Raw genomic sequence first — 23,834 nt, 5'->3', positions numbered from 1 at the left:
GACAGCATCGTCCCATGGGCCAGGTGTGAGCTGAGCCCTCGGCCATCTGGGGTCCCTGAGGTGCCTAGGGCACTTCTGTGTCATGTCTATGTTAAAAATAACTCCTACTGTGATACTGTGGACACGTTCCCCGCTGTGCCAGCGGGGTCGGATATTTGTGCTACTTTCTGTTCTGCCTGCGCTCGCGAGGCCAGCCTGAGTAATTCACCAACTGCTCTTTGGTGCAGGAACAGCGCAGATGTCACCACCTTGGGGACCACTGTGTCTCTCCACAGTGCGCCACGTCAGTCCCTTCCTCTGTACATGAGAGTCATGGGGCTTTCGTACGTATCGTCTGTCAAAGCCGTGGGGGAGCTGCAAGCCTGAGGAAGGGCTGGGATTACGTGACAGCAGGGCTGGTTCACAGCCCAACTTGGCAGATGTTACCGCGCCAATGTACGTGCAAAGTGCTGCCCAGAAAGACCTTCATCAAGGTCTGCACCCACCTGCAGAGCCCAGGGGCCAGATCCTGGCAGAGGACCAAGGTGCCAGCAGGAGCCAGGACTGGAGCAAGGAGCCAGGAGAGGCACCTATGCCTATGCCCCGCATGCCCGGCTCCCCCCGGACCAGCACGACCAGGCTGTTCCTGGCTCCATTCCCAGTCTGCTTCCAAATTCCCCAGGAAGGGGCCAGTGGGGACACTGGAGGGCTGCAGGGGCTGGCACCACAGCAGGGATGGGTGCGTCTCTTCCGACCATCTCCTCTTCCTGGATCCGGCCATCACCTCTCCGGCAGCTCCATGATGCCTCCGGCACCCGCCTGAGTGTCCCAAACCCTCTCTTGCCTCTACCACCACCAGCAGCAGCTGTAGGGCTGGGAATCGCATGGGGTGACAGCCTGTGGGCTCGGACCAGGACATCTCCAGCGTGTGCTGGGGCCAGTCCGGCGTGGGCGGGAAAGCTGCAGTGCCAAGCATCACACGGCTCCCGTGGAGCACAGCCTTGCAGACAGCAAATAAACACCAAATCCTTCCTCCTCTTCCCTCCAAAACCAGCTCCCAGATTTGAAGTACATGAATCAGACATCAGCCTAAACACTGAATTATTCATAAACCTCTAATCTTTAGATTTCACTGAATATGCAGAAGTATCGATAAAAAAAAATAATGAGAGAATTGTACTTGCAAATTGCTCTTTATTAAAGGTTTAACTTGCATGGGTTCTATACGTTCCCTATTAGACCTTGCAAAGCTGCATAGGATTAGAAATCAGAGAGGATAATAATGTACAAAAATAGTTTCAAATGTTGATAACACTGAACAGCGAGAAAAACATCTTATTTGTATAACTGAGCTAAAAATAAAAATGAAGAACACTGCTACAATTGCAATATGCCATCTTGTAGTGCTTAAAACATATGTCGACGTCTCTGAGCCATATGCTCCCATGTCTTGCCTGCTACAGCAGGGAGGGAAGCTTAGCAATGCACCGATCAATCCTCAAAAGCACAAGCACTGGCCAAAACCTCCTACTTGGGCTGATGCCAAACTGATTACAGCTGAAACAGGGAGGTGCGCGGGAGGACCGGGAGCCGCGTGTCTCAGGGCACAGCCCCAGGCCACAGGGGGCCCGAAGATGCCTAAGGATGAATGGCAGCAGTGCTACGGGGAGGGGTGCTTCCTCCTGGGGGGACATCAAGCGGGGCTGCTGCTGAGGGTGCAAACACTGTGTGCATGTTGCTGCGCTGGGTGCCTGCAGGAGCAAGCACCGAGCCCTCCCTGAGCACATCCGATTGCGGCCACACATGGCTGTGCCATGCTGTGCCGTGCAATGCCACGCCATGCCGCCAGGTCCCCTCCGTGCCGCCTGCTTGCTGGGCAGGATCCACAACCATCACCTCTGCGGCATGGAGGGGCCCATGTGCACGGGTACCCCATCCCATCCCCCCTGGAGGGGTCACAGTGCCTCCCGGGGCTTCTGAGGTGCTGCAGGTGGGGCAGGGCTGGAGCTGGGAGGACCTGGCAGGGCTGGGGGCACCTCGCAGCAGTCAGACTTGCCTCCGGGCAGCCGGAGTGCGGCAGGGCCAAGTGGCTGGGTGGCACCAGCCGGGCGCCATCTCCAGTGGCAGAGCTGGGAGGTGGCCCCAGCTCCAGCCCCCACGGTGGCAGAGGCAGGGATGTGTCCCAGCCCCTGCCAGGCCATCGAGGTGGGGCGAGGGAGGCGAGGGTGGCTCCACCGCAGGCTGGGGCTCATGCATGGCGGCACAGGGCATGCAGGTGTGGCGGGGGCGTCAGACCCAAGAGTCTGCGCTCGGAGCAGGGGGGCACGAGCTCTCAGCAAGTCAACAGAAAAGCACGGATTTACGCCAGTGGAAGAGCTAAGCCTTTGCATTTTAATTAGAAAACGTGTGTACACATTTACAGCCTTGTTCCCAGGGTTCCTAGTGCCAGGAGAGAGGAGCCCGCCCCGCGGGGCTGTGGCCGTGGTGAAGCGGGGGCAGGCGGTGGCAGCGGCAGGGCCAGGTTCGTGTTCCCGGGGCGGCGACATGCACCCCGAGGACTGGCCACTCCAGCGGGGCTTACGCAGGAGAGACCTGGCTGGTAGAGACGGAGGAGGTCTCTGTCTTGCCAGCAGACGTGTCCTCGTCACCCAGCGGGTTCTTGCCACAGCAGAGGGTTGTGATCATGCAGTTACGGAACTGGAAGAGAGGGAAGCCTGGGGTGAGGCAGGCAGATCTCAGGCAGCTCCGGCTGTGGGTCTGCCTCTGAGCCTGGCAAAGCTGCTGGGAAGCCCCCACCACCACAGCACAGGAGGCACCATGCTGGTGGAGTCTCCTTTCCCGCCACCTGCTGCCAGCCCCGCCTGCTTCCCGCCCTGCCTGCCACAGGGGGCCGGCACGGATGCAGTCCCAGCTCCTCCACCAAGCCAGTGCCTGGGTCATTTCAGATGGGATGGGCTTGCATTTATGAGATTTGTGCAACACCAAGGATGAGATGCACAGTCACTCTCCTGCATGCCGGAACAAGATCACCTGGAAACAAACTCCTCTCCCGGCTCACAGGTACCTCAAAGAGCTGTAACTCTCTGCAAGCTGTTACAAAGCGAAACACAAAAAAGGAGATCGCCTGGCATCCTGCCAGTTACCTGTTTGTTCATTACGATGTAAATCACAGGATTGTAGATGGCGGAGCTCTTGGCAAAGAAAGCTGGGATGGTCATGAAGATGGGACCAAAGTCCGACCCCTGGTTGGTGAAGATGTAGAAAGCGACGCTGGCATAGGGGACCCAGCAGATCAGGAAGGCAATGACCATGATGATGACCATGCGGGTCACTTCTTTCTCTGCCTTCTGGGTGGTGGCAGACTCCTGCTGCTGGGCGGCAGCCTGTGGGCAGAAGGGAATGGAAACGTGATGGAGCTGGGGAGGGCTGCGCCGGCATGGGACGCAGGGTCAGGGCTTGGGGTAATTGAGCTGCACATCTGGAGTTTGATATTTCCCCCTTCATGGAGGGCCAGCCTGGCCCCCCGAGGGCCCTTTCTGTCACCAGTCTGGAGCCTGGCATGGGCCCCTTCCCAGCCCTGGGGACGGGGGTGGGCCCCAGTCCACCACCACTGGCAGGTACCCACCTCCTTGACAGTGCAAACCAGGTTCCCATAGCAGAAGAAAATGACTGTCAGCGGGATCATGAAGTGAACCACAAACATGTAGATGACGAAAGATTCGTTGTTGATCTCTGGCTTCAGAGTGTAATAGTCAATCCCGCACGAGCACTGCATGCCCTCGGGGATGTACCTACAAGGTGAGCCAGGCAGGTCAGCACCCAGCAGAGGAGACCAGCTGGAAGCCACGGCCGAGTCGCCGCCAGCCAGGCTCCCGCAACCCCAGGCGCCGGGCACAGTGCCCTCCCTACCTGGACCAGCCAAACAGCGGGGGAGCTGCGCACGCCAAGGCCATGATCCAGGAGAAGGCAACGCCCATGATGGCATGGTTCTCCCCGAAGCGGAAGTTGCTCATGGGCTTGCAGACCACTACGTATCTTTCGACAGCCAGGACAACCAGTGACCAGAGAGCAATTTCACCTGCACCAGGGAGAGAGAGGGATGGGGACACAGGGACTTTGAGCAACAGGAGGAGAAAAACGCACTGATGGCAGCACGAGGCCTCCTCGGACTGTTGTTTCCAAGGAAGACCCCTGGCAGCAGGTAAATCTCCACCAAGGGCTCGGAAAGAGAAATGAACAAAGGCCAAGGGCAGATGCAGTAGGAAGGCATGAGAAGACACCTCCTCACTGCACTGCTGACCCACAGTAACCACTTTGCTGCTGTGTTTTGTGATCCATAGCTGGATCCTACCACTCATCCCGGACAGCACCTGCACCTGCAAGCCTACGGTCCCTCTCTGAGATGCAGCAAGTGTCCATCATCCCAGGATTTCCCCTTGCTACCCACAGCTTCCCAGGAAACTTGTGCCACAAGGACCAAACCAGTAAAACAGTTGCCTGTGGCTGAAGGTTGAGCTGAACAGAGGAGGGCATTTTTAGAGACACAATTTTTATTTAACAGCTGTTTCGGTCAAAGCCTGGCTAGCATGGGGAGGAGAGCCAGCTTTGCCAGCCTGCGCCACCATACACCGCATCAGAGCGAATGACAGGCTCAGCCCCACGAAACAGGAAGAACAAATTTGTCATCTCTCAAGTCAGAAAGCAAGCCAAAAAGATGTGCAAATCCAGCAACTGCAAAATCTGCTACTGGTTGCTTTTCATTGCTGCACTGTTGTTCTCAGGATATTGAGCAGGTGGCTACCAAAATAAGGTCAAAAAAAAAAAAAAGTAATTTGTCACTTTCTTCACCTCCCACCCTGAAACACTGCAGCTGCCTCAGCCCACATCAGCAGCAGACCAAGGACGTTCCAGATACCATGTTTTTCCAAGGTCATCTGGGCGTCCTCCCTCCCCCTCCTAAAATCTGGGGCAATTCCTGGCAAATTTTTGAATATTTGGAAAACTTACCACCCAGCGTAGCAAAGAAGCCTTCGATGTAGCACCCTGTTACTCCAAAGACAAAGTACCCATTCATCGAAGTGTACATGGTGGTCGTGAAGCCTCCAAAGACCATGAAGAGGTCTGCAACTGCCAGGTTCAGAAGGATATAGTTTAGAGGCGTCCGGAGCTTCTTGTGCTGGATGGTGACGTACAGCGTGAGGAAGTTGACGGGGAAGCCAAGCAGGATCAGCATGAACATGTAGGCAGCCAGCGCCGAGAACTTCCAGGGCTCAGCCAGGTAGTACTGGGGGTACTCGAAGGGGCTCCGCACCACCCCGGTCTTGTTGGACATGGGGACATAGAAGTCTTGGCCTTCTGTCCCGTTCATGGTTGCGGTTCGTGAGGTGCCTTTTGCTCTTACTCAGGGGTGTTTTTTGAGCGCGGGGGAATCGCCTCTGAAGTGGGGCTCCCGCCACCTCTCAGCCTTTGCCGTCACCCCGAGGAGAAGTGGCTACGCTCACCTCTGCAGGGCGCCCCTTATAAAGTGCCCCCTGGGGTAAGCTCCAGGCATTGATGTCAGCGCAATTAGGGCTTAGAGAATTATTAATCATAATCATCCAGGGGTAATTGGCTTTCCTGGGAAGGTATTAAGGTGACACCTGTTTCTGGCCCGCACTGTCATTGTTGGAGACCACAGCTCATGGTCATGTATAAAGAGATAGCTCCGCACCGCACCTTTCATTTGGGGGGGCCCAAACCGGACAGCAGCTCCACTCACACAGCCTTGCTCCTCAGCAGGGAGCAAGGGTTTGGGGTGGGCCCTGCACCCATGGCAGTCTTTGGACCCCACAATCCAGAGCTGGACATCCACAGCTCACCAGTCCACCCTCCCTGGGCACTCAGGGGTGCGCTGCCCGCCTGTGTGAAATGCCTCAGTTTGCCCACAGAGAGAATGGGAGGCACTCTCTCTGCATGCCCACCGGGAATGCAAGGCGTTACCATCGGCTTGCCAGGCGGAGGGGGCCAGGGAAAGACAAGGCACACGGGGATACTTCTCTTGGCCACACTTTCTCAAGGCTCCCAGGCTGAGCTTTCAGCTCTCGCCCACGGACAGAAGCTCCTTTCTGTCCCCTGCTAACAGGAGGGAAGTTTGTGGTTCAAAACCCCACGACTGCGGGTTTAGGGGCTGCAGATGGTCGCTGGGCTGGGCAGGTGTGGTGTGGTGTGGTGTGGTGTGGTCCATCAGTGATAGAGGGGTGTCCCAGGCCCATTCTTATAAGGGGAAAGCAGGTCCACGACACCAGCTAGTCCCCACTGGAGAGCCATCCCCACCATAACTGCCATTCCCTGTGGGAGGCTGCAGAAGGGTGCTCTCAGGCAGCACGAGCATCACCAACCCTTCTCCCACATGCTCTCAGCCACCTCTTTTTCTGCTACAGGATTTGGCTGGGGAGGTTTGAACACCAGTGAAACACTGTTGCCACTGGCAGGTTTCCAGTTGTACCGTCTCCTCTGTGCCTGGCTTTGTATGTGGTTTGGGTCACGCCAATTACATTGGTAACACCTATTAAATAACCTAGTCCATCTGTCCTGGACAGGCATCATTCTGCACTGGTGCTGAGAAGGCTGCGGGACAAGAGCACTGAAGGGAGGTTCTCAGCTGAAGCCAACACTCAACTTCATATGCTGGTTGGCAGACATCTTCAGTCTCCCCAAAACCTTGTAGAATCATCAAATTCCACAGGGGAAGGCATCGCGGGAGCCTCCCATGTCCTCCGTGTCTCTCTGCCTCCCCACCCAACGCACTCAATTGTGCTTGAAATGCTCTTTGTGCCAACCAGCAACTGAGTTAGACCTTGTCTTGTCTTAATTTTTCAGAGGCAATGGGACAACATGTACAGCAGAGTGAACACAATGAAGCCAACCGCAGAGGATCTCTCTTCTGCAGAAGGTGGTTCCTTACAGTTCACACCATCATGATTAATCTTTTAAGCTCCAAAGCTATTTTCCCCATCTCTTCTCTTTTTTTCCACCCACTGTTTATCCCCTTTCTCGTTAGCAGTCAATAACATTCCAGCTGGCATGCAGGTACCAGCTGGTTCCCCCACGGAGGCTAGGTAAGGACTGTCTGCTCTGTCCCTTGGTAGGGGACAGAGGCTGGAGGGGACCCGAGCACCTCCCCTTGCTGTTCGGGCCGCAGCCGGGGGCCTGAGCTGAACATTCCCTGCAGCCAGGAGCAGAGGAGCGGGTGACTGTGAGTGCCTCATCCAGCACAGGAGGATGTGCCACAGCTGCTAGAGCTCACGGGTGCAAGGCGGGCAGAAGCTCACGTCCTCTTGGCCTTAATAAACTTCTTTCAGTCCTGGCCTAGTTTTTACCAGTGTTTCTTGTGGGTTAATTTAGCACATGCAAAAAGTTTAAAGGCAAAAAGCACAAAGCTCTGTACTCTCTTTAAAGAAGAGAGTGAACGTTTTCCAGCTTGGTCTAAGTGGAGAAGGTCTAAAAGGGCTAAAGTGCTGGCACCATGGACAAAGGAAGACCTGACTGGCTGTAACCAAAGGCAGGCCACGATCGCTCTGGACAGTCCCAAAGGTCTTCCTTCAAGTTAACGTGAAAATACCACGTCCTCACACACACTCCGCTCATCCTAAGTCCCTCTCAATTAACTTTTCACATGTGTTGCCAAGGCCAGAGCAGTGCCACTATCTAATTGCAAATGCAGCTGTCCATAGTTGTACCTGGGCATACAAGAAGGATTAAAGGTTTATCTTCCCAATACGCAAATATGCCACCTTAAGCTCTGATGCAATAAGCCACTGCTGAGGTTAGCAGCTTAGGGCCTGGCATGTGTCACCACGGGAGTACAGCAGTGGGACAGGCAAGCAGTAATGAAGTAGAACAGGGCAAATGGAAGAAAATGGTTGGTCAACCACTCGCAATAGCTTCAGACAAAAGCACCGTGGTGGGACTTCTTGTACGTCCAGGGACTCCTTGTCATGAAGTTACCCGAGAGTTTCAATGGCACAGGGCAGCCTGGAATGAGACCATCTTCACAAGGCATGAGCCCAATACACTTTTCAAACAAAGACTGTATTCAGATACTTGTTTAAAAAAAAAAAAAAAAGCTTCCTTGCTTGATCCATTTTGTTTCTGTGTCACGGCAAACCCTGCCTATTTATTTTTATCATTTTTCATTCCCACAAGCTCTGCAAATCCAGCTCAGTTCTGGGAGAACAAGCCGAATTCCATTCTGGCTCACATCTCAAACAGCATTGTTTATCCATGTCAATCGCAAAGTCTTCATTGCAAACAGTGACAGATGAGTTGAAAAGCAGATGAGTGATAATTAGAACAGAATGTTTTTGAAGTGGTAAATTAAGCAAACTTGGTCAGGAACCATTGAGGGACTCAGAAACCCTGCAGTGCCATTGCAGTGTCACTTGCAAGAGGAACTCAAGCAGACACGGAGACATCACCAGTCTCACAGGCAAAGTGCTGTTTACACGGTAGCTGCTCTACCAGCACCCAACAACCTCAGCCAATAGCTTAAGACAGTAAAGTAGAACATCATTTCCCACTCAAAACAAAGGGAGGCTGTGACAGACGGGATGTCATAACAACAATAGAACTCATGGTAACATGGGCACAATTTATACTGGATTAAAGTCAAGAGACCTATTGCTTCCCAGCTCAAATCCAGCCCAGCTGGTTGCCTACATAAATTCTCCCGCTGTCAGAGAACTACTCAGTGATCGTCCTCAGGAGACTCAACTACCCGGGAGTACGATGGCGGGCTGGGATGGAGTCAACTTTACTCACAGCAGCCATGTGGTGCTGTGTTTTGGATTTGTGTCTAAGCCAGCGTTGATAACACACCAAGGTTGTAGCTGTAGCTGAGCAGTGCTTGCACAGCACTGAGGTTTTCTTCACCCCCCCGGCTCTGTGCCCCCCAGCGACAGGCCAGATGTGGGCAAGAAGTGGCGAGGGGACAGAGCTGGGACAGCTGGCCAAAGGGGCATTCCACACCAGATGATGTCAGGCTACTGTTATTAGGATTACATACGTGACAGTGGGCAGTTGAGGTACTTATGTCTGGGCAGCTGGGTTAGCATGAAATGCATACTTCCGTGCACAACATCATTTTGTGTTTTAACAAGGGTGAATTCTATACAGATTAAAAGCTTCGACCCCTCTCCACTTGGTCCTCGATGCTAAGATCAGTGTAACTCTTAAGATCACACTTGAAGAGCTCTAAACTCTAATGCTGTTCTTGCCTAAATGGAATAGAAAGAATAAATAAATAAATAAATAAACCACACCATACAAGCTCAGAAGCAGCACCAGCATTATAGCAAATTCCAAGACAAAAAGTAGTGAAAAATAGTCCCATTTATTTGAAGATCTGTCAATAACGGGTACATATTAAGGAGCAAATCAAGTCCTAACACAAGTTGGAAAAAGAACGACAATTACTTCAAGGCTGAACTTGACCTTAGAAACATTCCTGTAAGAATCTGTGGCACTTCAGCTGCTTGCCTGGGAAATGTAGAGGACATTCACAAACAACAGACATTTTCATTTAAAAAAAATAGTTACATTTCTTCAAACTCAGTTCCACTCTTATGTACAAAATGGAACAAGATGACTTAACCAAGTTGTTAGGAAAACTCTATGAATCTAAGAAGTGTTTTGCCAAGCCCATAGGGAAGTCTGTCAGTTGAGGTATAAGATTGTTTTTCTTCATTGGTTTGACTCATCTATTCTCCGTCGACAGAACGGACAACAATTATGCTGGAGTATGAGAAGCTCATAGTCTTCTGTGTGAAACATCTGTTAATTAGGAACAGATTTAGGGACAAGTTAGCCTGTGACTAGCTCAAAGAAAATGCAAACTGAGCTCAACAGCTTCTCTATGGCACAGACATTCTGAAGCTGCCATTACAAGAGAATTAGTCCTCTTACTTTCAACTGCTTGAGAGCGCTATAACCTGAAATAGAGCAGCAAGATTTCACAGACCACTGCCAACGTTGCTGAAAAGGCACAAACCAATTAATTACTTTTGCAGAAGGAAGGACAAAAATTAGACAGTTTCTGTGTAAGCACACGTGACTGAATTCCAGTATTTCAAAAAGCCACTCCTGAGAGGGGAAGGAGAGGGAGAGGGACTGAACAAGCTAACTTAGTTACTGACTGATTTTCCCTGCTAGAGCAGGCTGAAAGTCAGAGGGGCAGAGCAAAAAGAAATAAATACAAATCAGCATTTGCTGTTCAGCCAAGGTTTGCTCGAGAGGCTCTGGCTTGCTGTCAGTGCAACTTCTCAAATTCGGCTACCTCAAAGTTTTCAGAAAGCAGCTGCTCCTCTGTGCACCACAGCTTATTTTTTGGCTTTCATCGCTTTCTCTGTCTCTACATCATTCAGGAATTTGTTGAATACATTTTAAAGTATGAGTTTCAATGAGTAGAATTGTTTCAGGCATAGGGTGCTCAGTGGAGTTTTTTGTTTTGTTTTGTTTTTAAACCTCTCCATGAAAACACTACCTGAAAACATGATGGACACATGGTAATGGAGGCATCTGGTAGCAGGGAACGGTAGTACTGCCACCGCAGTGGCTTTGGCCAGCGTTTAATCAAGACGTCCCTCCGGCTCATTGACTGGAGAACAGCACGATTCACAATCACTGGAACAAATTCTGAGCCTCCTTGCTGCAGGAAAGCAGGTTTAGAAAGAATTACTGTTACCAACTGCAAAGCCCTTCAAGGATTAATACTTTGTAAGAAGCAAAGTAAAATTCAGTAGAAAAAGCTAATATAGAATTGGCCCGAGTCTAGTTCCACCAAACTCACCGTCAGTTTTATCAATACCTTCAGCGACAGCAGCATCCAGCCACATTTCTAACTTGGTTTCAGTGAGCTTCCATTATTCATTTTAACACAATTCCTTGTAAATAACACCCATGCCCACAGCCTTTATTAAAACCTCACAGTAACAACTGTTTTATAGGTATACTGCCTAGACACAGAAATACCCTGGGGAACAGCCCCATTGTATCATTTTATGATGATAAAATGAAATTCCAGGAATGTTTACTTTAAGATCTTTGTTGTTTTTTGTTGGGTTTTTTGTTTGTTTTTTTCTTTTGGGGGTGGGGTGGGTGTGGGTGGGGGTTTGGTTTGGTTTTGTTTAAAGAGAGGAGTTAACCAGTAAATCCCTTTCCCTCTCAAGTTCCATCCCTCTCTTCCAGTCCCCTGCTTTGTATCTCTCTTGTGGTAGTCTTTGTAACACATTCACACCAGAAGAACAGCATGGATTGCAAGTTAAAATTTTCTATTCATTTATGTTGGTAGCAAGAAAGAAACAACTGGAAGATACAGGTAAGGCTCTTACCTCAAAGCTCAGTTTCGCTGTAAAGGGATCGTCATCTTCAATAATATCTGTATTGTCATCAAGCCTCAAACTCTGTGCATCTAAATGCATTTCTTAAGGAAGAAACAGAGTTCCTATAAAACTAGCTATCCTCACAGTAGCTCGGACTCACAGAATAAATATGAAAGCATACCAGCAGGACTGGTATCCTTGTTGCTCCAAGGGGTCAGAGTATTCTCAAACTGCTACAGTGCCTAGATTATTATAGAAAGTACTAGAGAAGGGCTTGCTGTGATTCACAGTGACTGGGGAAATTTATCATTGCAGCTGCTGTAGAATGGCAAAACTGACCACAACCAAGTATGACATCAGCTCTGCCTTCCTTCCCTCTCTGCCCCCTTCTGCCAGATGACAAAAAGCAAATGAAACAACCTATTTAAATTACATGTTGAGCAGTTTTAGTCAGAGATTGTGTTTTCTTGTGCATTACTCCACACCTAATATTATATGGCCTCCACAGCAACTGTGAGCTCTGGATGCCAAAGCATTACAAAACAGATTCCAACAGGAATGCTTATGAAGAAAGTCCATGCTGGTTTCCCTTGGCTAAGAGACGGCAGCCTCTTAAGCAAGCTGTTATTGGAAGTGAATAACGCACTTCAGATTCCCCCCCTTCTTTACCAAAAGCAGCTAAAAACAGAATAGGTAAAGCATGACATTCCATTGTTAAAAAGAAATATTTTACATGATTAGAAACAAATTTTTCTGACAAAAAAGCTTTATGAAAATATTAGGTTTAGTTAAAACATCACTTTGTTGTTATACTAACTTGAAAAGGAAACATGATGCAATTGTACTCACATCAGTCATAGGACAAAAAGAAAATTTTAAATCTAAGGGGGGTGGGGGATAAATTCAAAATCATTGTTTTTTTCCCCTAAGAAAAGGACCGGAAACCCATTTTAATCAAAAGGATACGGTCACTCATCATCTCTTGCCATTTATTCTCTCTTTTATTCACTCTTGGAGCTTCAAGATCAATGAGAGCTACAGCTTCTTCATCTGTGATGCCATCTTCCAAATAGAACTCAACCAGATGCAGTACTTCTAAAGGGGTGTGAAAAGCAAGGAGCATTTGACCTGCAAGAACTCAGAAAATACCTCCTAGAAGATACTGTGCCCCTTAAGAAATGAACACCCTCAGCTTCTCTGACGGTGGTGTTCTGCCCACATGTTCTCATGAAACAAGTTAAATAAAATAAAACTAAAATAAACCAAAAATGCCTCAACTTCTCAAAGGATTGCATCTGGATTAATGAAACACTTTATACGTTTGGTGCCTCATAACAAAGCAATGCTTTACTGCTGCTGCTGCCATCTTGCAATGAAATCCAACTATCCCTGGGACAAGAAGTTAACTTAGTCAAATCTAACAACACTAAAAGGAAAGATTTGTTTGTCCAAATAACATTGCAGAGAGAACAAATCAAGTACTAACCTACTCTGTTCAGTTAACATTTATCTACTTGAAAAGCACAACGAAATGCAATATTCCAACGCACCATAGGAGGAAGCGGAGAAGACGAAAGGTTGTCTGCAGTTAATGCAGACGTTCCCCAAGTTATTCAGCAAAGGGTTGTTGGTAGAGCATCTATAACACAAGGGCACAAGCTCCTGCAAAAACACATACAGAGCACAGTAATCTTCAACAGATCAGCACATCCTGAACTCTTTGTTTTCAATTAAATACGGGCTCCTTTGGTTTACACCACTGATATTACATCAGCGCTAATCTGGAGAAATACTGCTGTGAAATCAGATCCTTTAACATCTGAAAATGCTTTCCCTTTTTAATAAAACAGCAAGTTTTCACATTAAAAATAGCTGTCCTCACCATTCTAACAATTAAATTTTCACCTTGCCTTTCCAGTAACAGAAGCAGAATTCTGCATCAAATAACACAGTGACAAAAGAAGTTGAAGAGAAGGTTACCGAAGCGAAGTTTTTTTGCTCTAAAGTTTGGTCAAATTCAAGTTCTCCAATTAATTCATCTCTCTTCTTTTCAAGAGCACAGTTATTTTAGGCAGTTCTTAAGATTGTATTTCTATTATTTCAGGTGGCCAGGTGCATGTTCACTCACACAATGCAATTTATTTTTAGTGAGTACTCCATAAGACATGGCTTTATAGAGCACTGCAGAAAGTCAGACTTCAGTTAAAGAAGAAAAGGTGTTAAAATAAGACTTAAGGAAGGAAGGTCATTCAAGGGATAGGGGGAGGAGGGAAGGAGTGCGAGGAGCAGGACAAATGAAAGTGACCTCCAGCTGGAGAGAGAGACAAAGACTGTGGAGTAATTGCATGTGGACAGGAGAGAAAAAGGCTTGAAAGAATTAATAGGCAGAGAGGAAGGTAGATGCAAGACAGGAGAGGGAGGATGGAAGCTGCCCATAAAGAAAGGACTGATTTTAATTTGTTCTCAGGAGCAAAAGGAAGTCTGACCTGAAGAATAACAATAAAAGGACACTGTTTCCAGCAGAAATACAATTATATCACACAGCTATGCATAATATATTTCAGATATTTCTGTGCATACAGCAAGTCAGATTCTTGGATTAGGCCACATATTAATGATTAACATGAAACACATCACAACTTACTTCACTGTCATGGAATGGCTTGGATCGGATTGTCAGGCTGCCCAGCTCAATTGATTTCTGGAACCTAGCTGGGATCTGCAGTCCCTGTAACTTGTCATAGGCATGACGAGCCAGTTTATATGCACCAAGAGCTTTACTCTGTTTTGCCAGGGCAAATAATGTATTGCTATAATTTAATTAAGGAATAAAAATACAAATGGCATTTAGGAAAAACTGCAATACGCTTTCTAACCAGAGAAGTTGTGCAATGAAGCATATCCTACACTGGTACTTTAAACAGGCTTCAACAGAAGAAATCTATTTACATAACTCCATTTAAAAACAGTGTGAAAGAACTATCAAAATGTCTGTGGGTAATTACTAAAAGATAAAGAACTGACCCTACATAAACATTGCTTTGGTTAAATATTCTGACTCCATTTACAAAATTTCAGGGTGAATGGATTTTTCCCTAGCCAAAGAAAAAAAAAAAAAAAAAAAAAAATCTTACAACACCAGCAACCCACGGACACCAACTAAATACACATGATCTTATTGGAAATAAAGCATATGCTCTGCATCATTGACCAAGGGCTGTCTTTCCCTTTCATCAGTATATAACAGTAACTGCTGTTTAGAAAGCTACTGATCACAAGGCATATTATGAAAGACTTTATGAAAGACTATACATTTATAAGTGAGGAAGTTATGAAAAGGAAAGCTAACATCCCATCCAAAGCCATAAATGAAGTGAAAGCAAGAAAATCAGGCCTCCCTGTGGCATCCAGTGACCCTTCTTGTTATCTTTTACAGACAGGTGCATTTCCACAGGGTTCACAGAGCGTTTATGAAGTACTCTCCAAAGATGCAATATGCACTAACAAAGCTGTGCAAATGTTAGCCTGACAGACACTACACAGCTACACAAGCCTCATGTGAAGCAAAAGCTCCTGTTTCCCACCCCCCCTCCTGTCTCAGTTCAGTCTCCTTGCAACAACACTGTCAAGATTCGGAGCCAACATCCTGCTGCAGTGACTGGTATCCTAGAACTTGCTTCTCTGACAAAGGTGATACACCAGACTGGGTGGGTGGGTTTGAGAATTACACGTTAGTTGATTTGTACAGCTCTCCAAAACTATTAAAAAAAAAAAAAAGGTAGCACAGTTAAACACATAATGGTTTGAAGATGCTGATTGTTTCCTTAGGGACAAAAGTCAGTTTCCCTTAACTATAACCAACAGCTGAAACTGAAGATACCCTGCAGGAGATCTCTGCACTGTGGATCAACATCAATTATTCCTTTCATGTATGTCACAAGATAACTTCTAGATTTTGTACTGTATTGGAAGGATACACTTTTGAGATCCCCAAAGGAGTCTCCTTTGTTAAGCTGTGAAGCAGAAACCTGGAAATATTGAAGAGGGTTTCAGGCAAGTGGAAACTGAAAGGCTCCTCCTGCAGTATTAAAAATACAGACACATATTTCTAAGCTGGAAAATCAACAACTCGTATCACTAACCATCACAGTGCTAGGCATCTGAAGTACTGTGTTTCTTTCATACAGTTGCAAAAAGAAGTGCTGACAGAATATAGCAAGTGGATTTTGCTTGTCTATCACCAAAGCTCATGCCTGCTACATGCAGAAAAAAGAGAGATCCATGTAGCTAAAACAGAATCTTTAACAGGCTATTTAAAAATGAGGGCTGACTGGCCGGCAATAGTGTAGAGTCTCCACCACTGTAAGGTCTGAAGTAGTCTGACCAGCAAAGACCTCCACAGCACAGAGTCTTCTTTTGGGCAAGGGCACGGATCAAGGGTTCTCAAATGTTTTGCAAAAGGTATTTTCACCAACAGTGGCAGCAACATTACTGTAATTGCTGGAAGTAGCAGGAGCTCCTCACTCATGGAGGAGTTTACACACATCATTTTGGAGTAATTTACACACATCACTGCTGATACATATACCACATTGCAGGAATCCCTAAGCTAGGGTGCCTTCTTCTGTTCAATCTTGTTTTCCTGTGACTAAAGAAAAAGCCTACTGTAGCCTGTGTAGGACCAGAGGCTCAGGTCCCTGAGGAACCAAACCAATACAGCTAGCAAAAAAGGGCTGGGGGTGGGAAGTCGGTCATCGTCATATCTTCTACCCACACTGAGACAAGCACAGATCTGCTAAAACTGCACTGCAGTTTTTAGCAACTAAGACAACAGAAGTTCTTGTACAGTACAGCAGAAGGCTGTATAATAAAATAAAGACATAAATAAAGTTACTATACAGTATCACTGATCTACACTCAATATTTAATTGCCTGAAAAGTCATTAATTATTCATAGTTATTTCTGGACTCCCTAAAGAAAAATGCTCAGGAAGCATAAATACACTTCTAAAGTGAGTATCTTACAGTGTATCTTTGAATAGAGTGATAGACATGGTAAACTTCTGCCAAATGCTGGAAGTGATGAAACTTCTGTAACATTTCAGTCTTCTGTTGTTCATTCTCTGCGGGAGGCAAAGGCATTAGTATAAGTCTCCAAGATGAGTCTATGAGACTCAGCTGGAAGAAAACAGCATATTAAAATTTTAATGTCAGCACTTCCAAAAGAGGTATGTACCAGTTCAAGTGTGTCCCATCTACCTGTGCAAACCACACGTTACACAGACTTGCCATTTTTATGAGCAAATTTCCAGTCTAAAACAAGCGTGGTAAAACACAAAACAGTTGAGGCAACAGTTTTAACAGCTAGAGGCTACAGCTTAAAGGTAGAAAATAGTAGGTGTGCATCACTGGAAACCTCATCCAGAACTTCAGAGTTTACAAATAAAATAAGTTTTGAAACATTCATTTTGTAAATATTATATACACTACTAAGCCAACTGGAAAAGTTTGCAACTCTAAAATACCTGAATGGTAACAGATCAGCACTATCATGCATCAGCTGAACGAAAAAAAGAAAAAAAGGTACTTATAGCACCAGGCAAAAGGCAGTATTATCAATCTTTTGTATTCATTAAGACTAAATTACACCTAGTAACTACTGGCTCCACCTCTCTCCCACTGAAATACATTCAGAAGAAGGATGATAGCTAATGAACAATCAATTTTATCTCTGTTGGCAGAAATAATTTGTAAAGTACCTCTCCAACCTTTGTTCAGGTACTAGATTTATCTTACACTTTAAGACCATCTTTTATTTACTAATACTTTAACCCTCCAATCGCTTCTCTAGTTAAAGTGTGTTGTGGGAAGGTACGTGAGGATACATAGTCCCAGGAGACATGATTTTGATTCCAGTCAGATTTCAAAAGGAGGCCTATGCATGCTGACGTTGCTGTTTTGCTTATTTGTTTTAAATAACCACATGGGAAAACCAGGGGGACTACAAAAATAGCACAAGCCGGAGTTATACACAGCATTAAAAAAAAAACCACAAAACCAAAGCCACAGAACAGTGAAGGAGTTGCAGCAATGCTATCACAATACAGTAATTGTCTACGTGCACAAGACGGTAACAAATACAAACTTCCTCTCAGTTACTTACCTTGGGCTATATCTAAACACTGCATGGAAAGCATCCAGTAATAATAAGCTGCATCGTTAAATCGGCTTTCAACCACAGCATTGTGCGTTAGCTGCTCCAGCACTCTTACAGCTTCACTCTGCCTGCCAGCCTTGTGAAATGCTACAAAGAAGGCCAAAACAAAGAGGATTTTACAGTGTGATTATATCAATTAACTGAAATTAATGTTTTAAAATTAAGAGCAGTCTATTTAGCCAATATCAAATAGTCTATCCAGGGCAGGATAAAAAGGATTATACACTGGTATTTTTCTCCTTGAAAGCAGCGACACTAATGGAACATGAGAAGAACCTGAAGGTATTTTGTGGCTTTTGCACTGTCTCAGCAGCTTTTGAGCTCATAGATTTTGTACAATACTGGTTGCTTTTTTTTAAATATAGAAAAGAGCAAAAATGCTATGATGATTAGATCTCTATACAAACAATGGCAACCTAAACACTGAAAATCACAACTTCATTCAAAACTACAATAAATTAATGTTTGAAGTTAATGCTCTGGTTTGTAATGCTGAGTTATTTTGAAAGAGTATAGAATTTACTATATCCTTTTATTATTTATTAACAGCATTTCTTTATTTGATGCTCAGAAGCCAGTATAAAGTAAGATCCTGAATTCTCACCTGGTAAACATGCATTTGGCAAACACAGTCGTCATACAGGGTAATGGGGATGGGCGGGGGGGATGACCCAACCCCCCAAAAAACCAACCCCACGACACAATTGCCTCCTGACTTCAGCTAGCTCAGATATAACCAAATTCTCACACAGCTACACAATGATCTCTAGCTCACCCAGTTCTGGGGCATTTATATTTGCTGAGCCACAGCAGCACAGAGCTTTGTGGAACAAACTGGGACCAATATACCTCTATTCACAGAGTTCTATGTGCAAACCACCAAACTGCCCTAAAACCAGGTGCTCAACAGTTTGGTGCCGAGACACACAAACTGCTTTTGTGTGGAGACAGATCGTGTCTGGCATGTTCACTAGTTTGGCCCTTATAAGCAAATGCAGTTATACGCTTAGATCTGAGCTGGCTCTGGAAACAGCAGATGCAACAGTCACATGGAGCTGCACCTGAGAAGCATAACCATACTAAAAACATGCTGGCTCCACATGGAGCTTGCTTCAACATCTCCTTGTCCCTGGTACAGTTTATGAATTAAATTTTTAAGCCTGTCCACATGATGGAAGGTTGACAGTTCTCTTTAAAGGTAATTTTATAAGCCTAACAAAATATATGAAAATTCTTAAAGAAACAGGAAAATTTTACTTGTACAAACCCAACATGACCTAAATGTAAGGAAAAACTATGCTTTCCATTCGGGTACAAGGTGGATGCCATATTTTGAATTCTATTGTGATAAAAATATTAATAAAGACAGTTCTGATGACATGCCAAATACTGTTGCCACATGCCACACCCAGATACACAATGCAATGGAAAATCTGGACCTGTATTTAGATGCCATCATTTTTGACAGATCCATCACATTTTCTTATCAAATAAGGAGACTTCCAGCTACTTTAAGACCAGTAGGAAAACATGGATTCTATTTGGTTTTGAATCCCACTGATAAGAAACTCTCAAGGGCAGAGACTGCATATTCTGTATTGGAAAAGTATGGAGTAAATTTTGAGTGACCAGTGATCTGTCAGTGACATTCTTACCTTTTTGGGCTTCTTCAAATCTATCATTCTCTGCTAGCCACTGAGCATAAGGGACATAGACATCATCTTTGAATTCAGGATGCTTTTCACTCAAAGCAAATGCCTGAGGTAAATAAAAAATTCATTTTTAGAATACTGCATGGTTTAAACAGTTAAAGGGTTTAGAATATGCCATGGGATCAATCCTTTAGCTCTAAGTAAATTCACAATAAAAATACATACACAGAATAGAGAGCATAATCCATATTTTCTCCAGTATGAAACTAATGTATTTTAAAATAAAAAGCAATCAACAACAAAAAGAGAAGAAGTTAAGCATAGTAGAAGCCTGGTTACTGAAACAGGGGAACTTGAAAGTGATTATCTAGGAAATTTAGTAGATTTCACAGCAAGAGACAAAAATATTTTTACTGAATATATCTTCTAAAGAAATTGAAGTAACACTATAAATGCAGTTCAGATTCACTTTCTGAACTTACTACCTTGTCAATAAAGGACTAAGGCTACAATTTTCCAAAGCACCCATATAATTGGGGGGTGTGGGGTGTCAATTGCAGCAGCACTTTGAAAACATTTTCTTAGGAAACTACACCTATCAAAAACTTACTGTGAAGAAAACAAGAACAAAATTAATGGTGACCCCAGCTGTGAAGTGGATGGTACTGGCAAGCCCACATTTTTATGAAAAAAGCCAGTGAAGTTAGGGCTTTACCTAATCAGAAGCATCAATCCAGTTATAGAGTGGGGTCCACACTAACACAGCACACGTTCATCAGATCTAAATTATGTGTGTGCTATTCTCACTTCGGTGTGTCCAAATTATAAATAATAGAGTTCAAAACAGAATTTCCCATTATATAATTATTACTTATTCTTTCTGATGGACTAGAAGCATCCCATGGATTACCATAGGAAGTGGGCAACTGTAACTCAACAGGCGAAAAAGGCGTTCAGAAGCAAGACCAAGAAATATTCAGCCAGGAAACTAAAAAAAAAGACAAAAAAAAAAAACCCAAAACAACAAACCAAAAATGCCACCAAACAAACACTGAGCATACAAAATTACCTTAAATACTCTGAATCACATTCTACAGAAGCCTCCCTTCCTGCCTCTCCCTTCACTACAGTGGTGGGGGAGCAGACATTTGTCTCCCTTTCTTGCAGCCAGAAACAATAAGTAGTGGTTTTAAACACAGACATCAAGGGCACGCTTACTTCTTCCCAGCGATGAGTCTCCACGTGGAGATGGACCAATGCTTTCAGGTCACCAACCTTCATGTAGGTTTCTGCTGCATAGCCAGGGTTATCAAGTTTCTTAAAATAGAAGGCACATTTTGACAAAGGCTCACGCTCAGCTTTATCCAGTTTTCGAGCAATTTCAATTAACCTAGACCCAGTAAAAAGAAGCCAGATGTTTCAGGTTCTGCCTTGTTGTTTTGCCTTTTGTTTAATTGTTGTAATAACTTCACTTTTGATCAGTTATTGTTCAATAAGTATCATAATAGTAGTACCATGCAACACTGTTTAAACAGTTTTCAGTAAACATTCCAAATTATTTTTTTTTCCCCTTTTACAAACTCGAAACCTGTTCCTTCAATCTTTACTCATACGTGCAATTCCGTATCTCAGACTTTTTGCACAGTCATGAAGACGGAGGGATTAGGTCCTACGTGACTAAGTGACATGGGACACACTTCCTCAACCCTGACCTAAACAAAAGACTCCTGAATAAACATTACCCCCACACGGTAAAACTGAGGCAAGGGAAGGCTGAGTGACCTGTCCAAGATCTTATGGCAACTCCGCAAACGACCCAAAGTGTCACCTATTGCAAATCAAGAAGAATTTGACCAGTGACAGGAGCAGCCCCAGAATTTCTAGGGATTCTGTGCTCCAGTTGTCTTCTCTACCTACTAGATGATTATCCTTAACAGCTTAAAACAACCGAAATAGGCTATCACATATAAGCACTGCTGTGATGATTACTCTGAAAAGCTTAAGGCATGCATATTTTAGAAGACAGTCTCATACTACAGATGAACCCAATCATTCTCTTTACTGTTGTAATGCATTTGTTTTCATAACATATTTATGTCCCTGCCCTCTAAACATATGTAAAACATTTTTAATTGTCGATGTGCTTCAAATACTCAATCTGATATAAACAAAGGCACATATCAAACAAGTTTCGTCTTATTTTTAAATTATGCGGAACTCAGAAAAACTCATTTGAGCTTTCATTATATATTATCTCTGAGATGGAACTAAAACCTACATATCAACCCAGCCATGGTCCCCACTGATTTCTATGGCCTTCATGTGCTCGCCTGCAGAGAGGTACATCTCCACTGCTGCTTTTGGTTCATTGATATTCTTGGCCCAATCTGCTTGTTTTTTTATTAGCATCTTTGTGTCTTTGGGGTCTCCAGATCCCAGAAAATCCTGAAATAGCGCAATACAAAGGTTTGTATTACCTTCTGGTCACAAACATTGTTACAGTCCAAATTCTAAAATACATAACAACTTTTAAAATTAATATCATTATGCCTCCTAAGAAGAGAAATACTGCATACAGAGCAACATGAACTGATCCAGCCTTCAGCAACTAATCATCAAGGCCCAATGTTTGGTAGGAAACAATGGCAAGTCTCCCATTTAGATAGTTTTCAATTAAAAAAAAAAGTGGGAGATTCTGGGAGGGCCAGGAGAAGGATGGTACATATGCCTCAAAGATAATAAGTATGTCCCCACTTGATTTCTTGGAAAGCTTGCTTTTACTGAGCCTGTTTAAGTGGATACAAACTATGATTTCCACATGCTTTTCAGCAACATGTCTTTCCAGAACAAAATAGTACTAATCTCAAAAACTGTAATAGATCAATTCCAAGTTTCAGATTTTCTTTTGCAAGCCAAGAAGGTACAGTTTCATCCTCAAAGATGACCCGTCCCCACCCCATGCTTAGTTAACAGTATACCCACTTAATCATATGTTAGCATCAGGATGCCAAGCCACAAATCAATTAAAGGCTCAAATTTCATTTTCTGCAAAGACACTTGATAATTATATTATATCAAAGGAGTTCTTTTATAAGGATGGAATGACAGCTGCTCAAAATTGAGAGTGAGTCTAAACTACTGGTTGGACTTTTGCAAGGAACGCAAACACCAAGCCTGGATGCTGTGACGATGACCATTTTGGAAATACTTCTAATAGTTTGTTCAGCTTCTTCTGCCATTACCAAAGCCCTGGCACCATATGGTTCACATCTGTTGACATCATGGGCCAGGAAAAAACCAACAACAACAACAAAAACCAAAAACCCAAACAAAAAGTACTTCAACACCAGAAGATCTATTAAGGGCAATTTTGTCTGTTAACAGAACAGGCTACTGTCCATTAAAACAGCTTCTATCCAATGAAAAATTAGAACAGAGGAGAAATGGAAAGGTGAAAAGAGAGTAGAAAATTACCTTATCCTCTGTGTTTCTCATAAATTCTGGTTGAAGTTTAAAAAGAACAAAACAAAACAACAAACAGGCAAAACACCCCCACAAAAAGCACCCACACAACGGATCTGTTCCACTACCACAATTCACCAGTTTCCCTGACGCAGCCAGTCGACAGGTATAGAGCTACACCCCCTCTCTCTGTCAGCTCTCAAATGAGCTCCATGGAGGATTTTGCTCTAGCGTTAGCTACTGCAACACAGCCCTGATTCCAGTGAGTAACTATAAAGATGTCATGACAATCTTTGAATATGAAAAACTGAAGCGAAAGAATCAAGTTGAACAGTATCTTTGACACAACTTGTTTTCCAGCTTAGGTCACCAAAATAAGCCCCAAATCAAAAGCTCAGCTTCTTATAGTATAAAGAGTTTTTTGTGAGTTCTCAGTAATTTGTGATCTGGTACTGCGATAACAAGCCTATGACCAGATATCAAAGGACTTCCTGACCTCTGCCTCCAGTCTGGGCTCTCTAGCCAGCGCTAATCAAAGTCAAGCACAAGCACGAGAAATCAGATTCTGTAAGGGTCCCTTTGCGTAGCCCTGGCAGCATTAAAACAAACAAACAAACCTCACAGAAAAACACCCCCCGCCCCCTCCCCATATATCTTTCCTTGGAAAAATAAATGGCAAACAAGGGGGTTTTACATATTCTTCCATGTATTGTGCACTCCCTGCACAAGAAGCTTCCTTCATATGCTATCAAGTACCTTTAATTTCCTCTGCATGGAGTTACTCTCAAGGATAGGAGACACAAGACCTTTTGCTCTCTGCTAGTTAAATATAGACATGACTACAGCCAAGAATTAAAAGATTCTTATGAAGACTTATGGGAAAATTTTCATCTATGAATTACATTTATGTTCAAGAGGAGCCAAAACACTGAAGCTAACAAAGACTCATCAGCCAAAAATAGTGGAAATCAGACTTACATCAGCAAAGCCCCAAAGTATTTATATTAAGCTCTTGGAAGAAAAAGATCTCTCTGTAGCACAGTTTGTGGAATCTATGCTAAAAGATTTTATATGCATGTCATGGTAAAGTCTTTGTCCTGTATTGGGCAGAATAAGGCTCTGATGAGTGATGAATGAGACTAAACAGTGCATGCATTCTCAGGGATT

At 44.7% G+C, this 23,834-nt stretch overlaps 2 protein-coding genes across 8 annotated transcripts in view; both read right to left on the bottom strand.

Moving 5' to 3' along the window:
• Window positions 1–2,556: 2,556 nt before the first annotated feature.
• RHO (rhodopsin) lies at window positions 2,557–5,347 on the bottom strand (the record flags this gene model as incomplete). The annotated part of the gene is made up of 5 exons (XM_082322377.1): window positions 2,557–2,676; window positions 3,123–3,362; window positions 3,605–3,770; window positions 3,889–4,057; window positions 4,987–5,347. The coding sequence occupies 5 exons, from the start codon at window positions 5,345–5,347 to the stop codon at window positions 2,557–2,559; spliced, it is 1,056 nt and encodes a 351-aa protein (XP_082178503.1).
• Window positions 5,348–9,377: 4,030 nt separating this feature from the next.
• The window catches only part of IFT122 (intraflagellar transport 122), a 33,987-nt gene continuing 19,530 nt past the window's right edge, over window positions 9,378–23,834 (bottom strand). For 3 of the 7 annotated variants that reach the window (XM_082321622.1, XM_082321624.1, XM_082321627.1), the window contains 12 exons: window positions 21,484–21,650; window positions 20,424–20,595; window positions 19,209–19,311; window positions 17,500–17,640; window positions 16,362–16,459; window positions 15,314–15,414; window positions 13,969–14,146; window positions 12,887–12,998; window positions 12,303–12,464; window positions 11,346–11,425; window positions 10,499–10,663; window positions 9,378–9,789 (listed from right to left, as the gene is read on the bottom strand). In XM_082321622.1, coding sequence (XP_082177748.1) covers window positions 9,700–9,789; window positions 10,499–10,663; window positions 11,346–11,425; window positions 12,303–12,464; window positions 12,887–12,998; window positions 13,969–14,146; window positions 15,314–15,414; window positions 16,362–16,459; window positions 17,500–17,640; window positions 19,209–19,311; window positions 20,424–20,595; window positions 21,484–21,650 — 1,569 coding nt within the window. In that variant the 3' untranslated portion in view covers window positions 9,378–9,699. The other 4 variants (XM_082321625.1, XM_082321623.1, XM_082321626.1 and 1 more) reach the window with 4 other exon arrangements.

This window comes from Platalea leucorodia (assembly GCF_965183815.1).
Source record: "Platalea leucorodia genome assembly, chromosome: 9".
Classification (NCBI taxonomy): Eukaryota; Metazoa; Chordata; class Aves; order Pelecaniformes; family Threskiornithidae; genus Platalea; species Platalea leucorodia.
The sequence above is the reverse complement of the archived record's forward strand: the minus strand, read 5'-3'. Positions and strand labels throughout refer to the sequence as shown.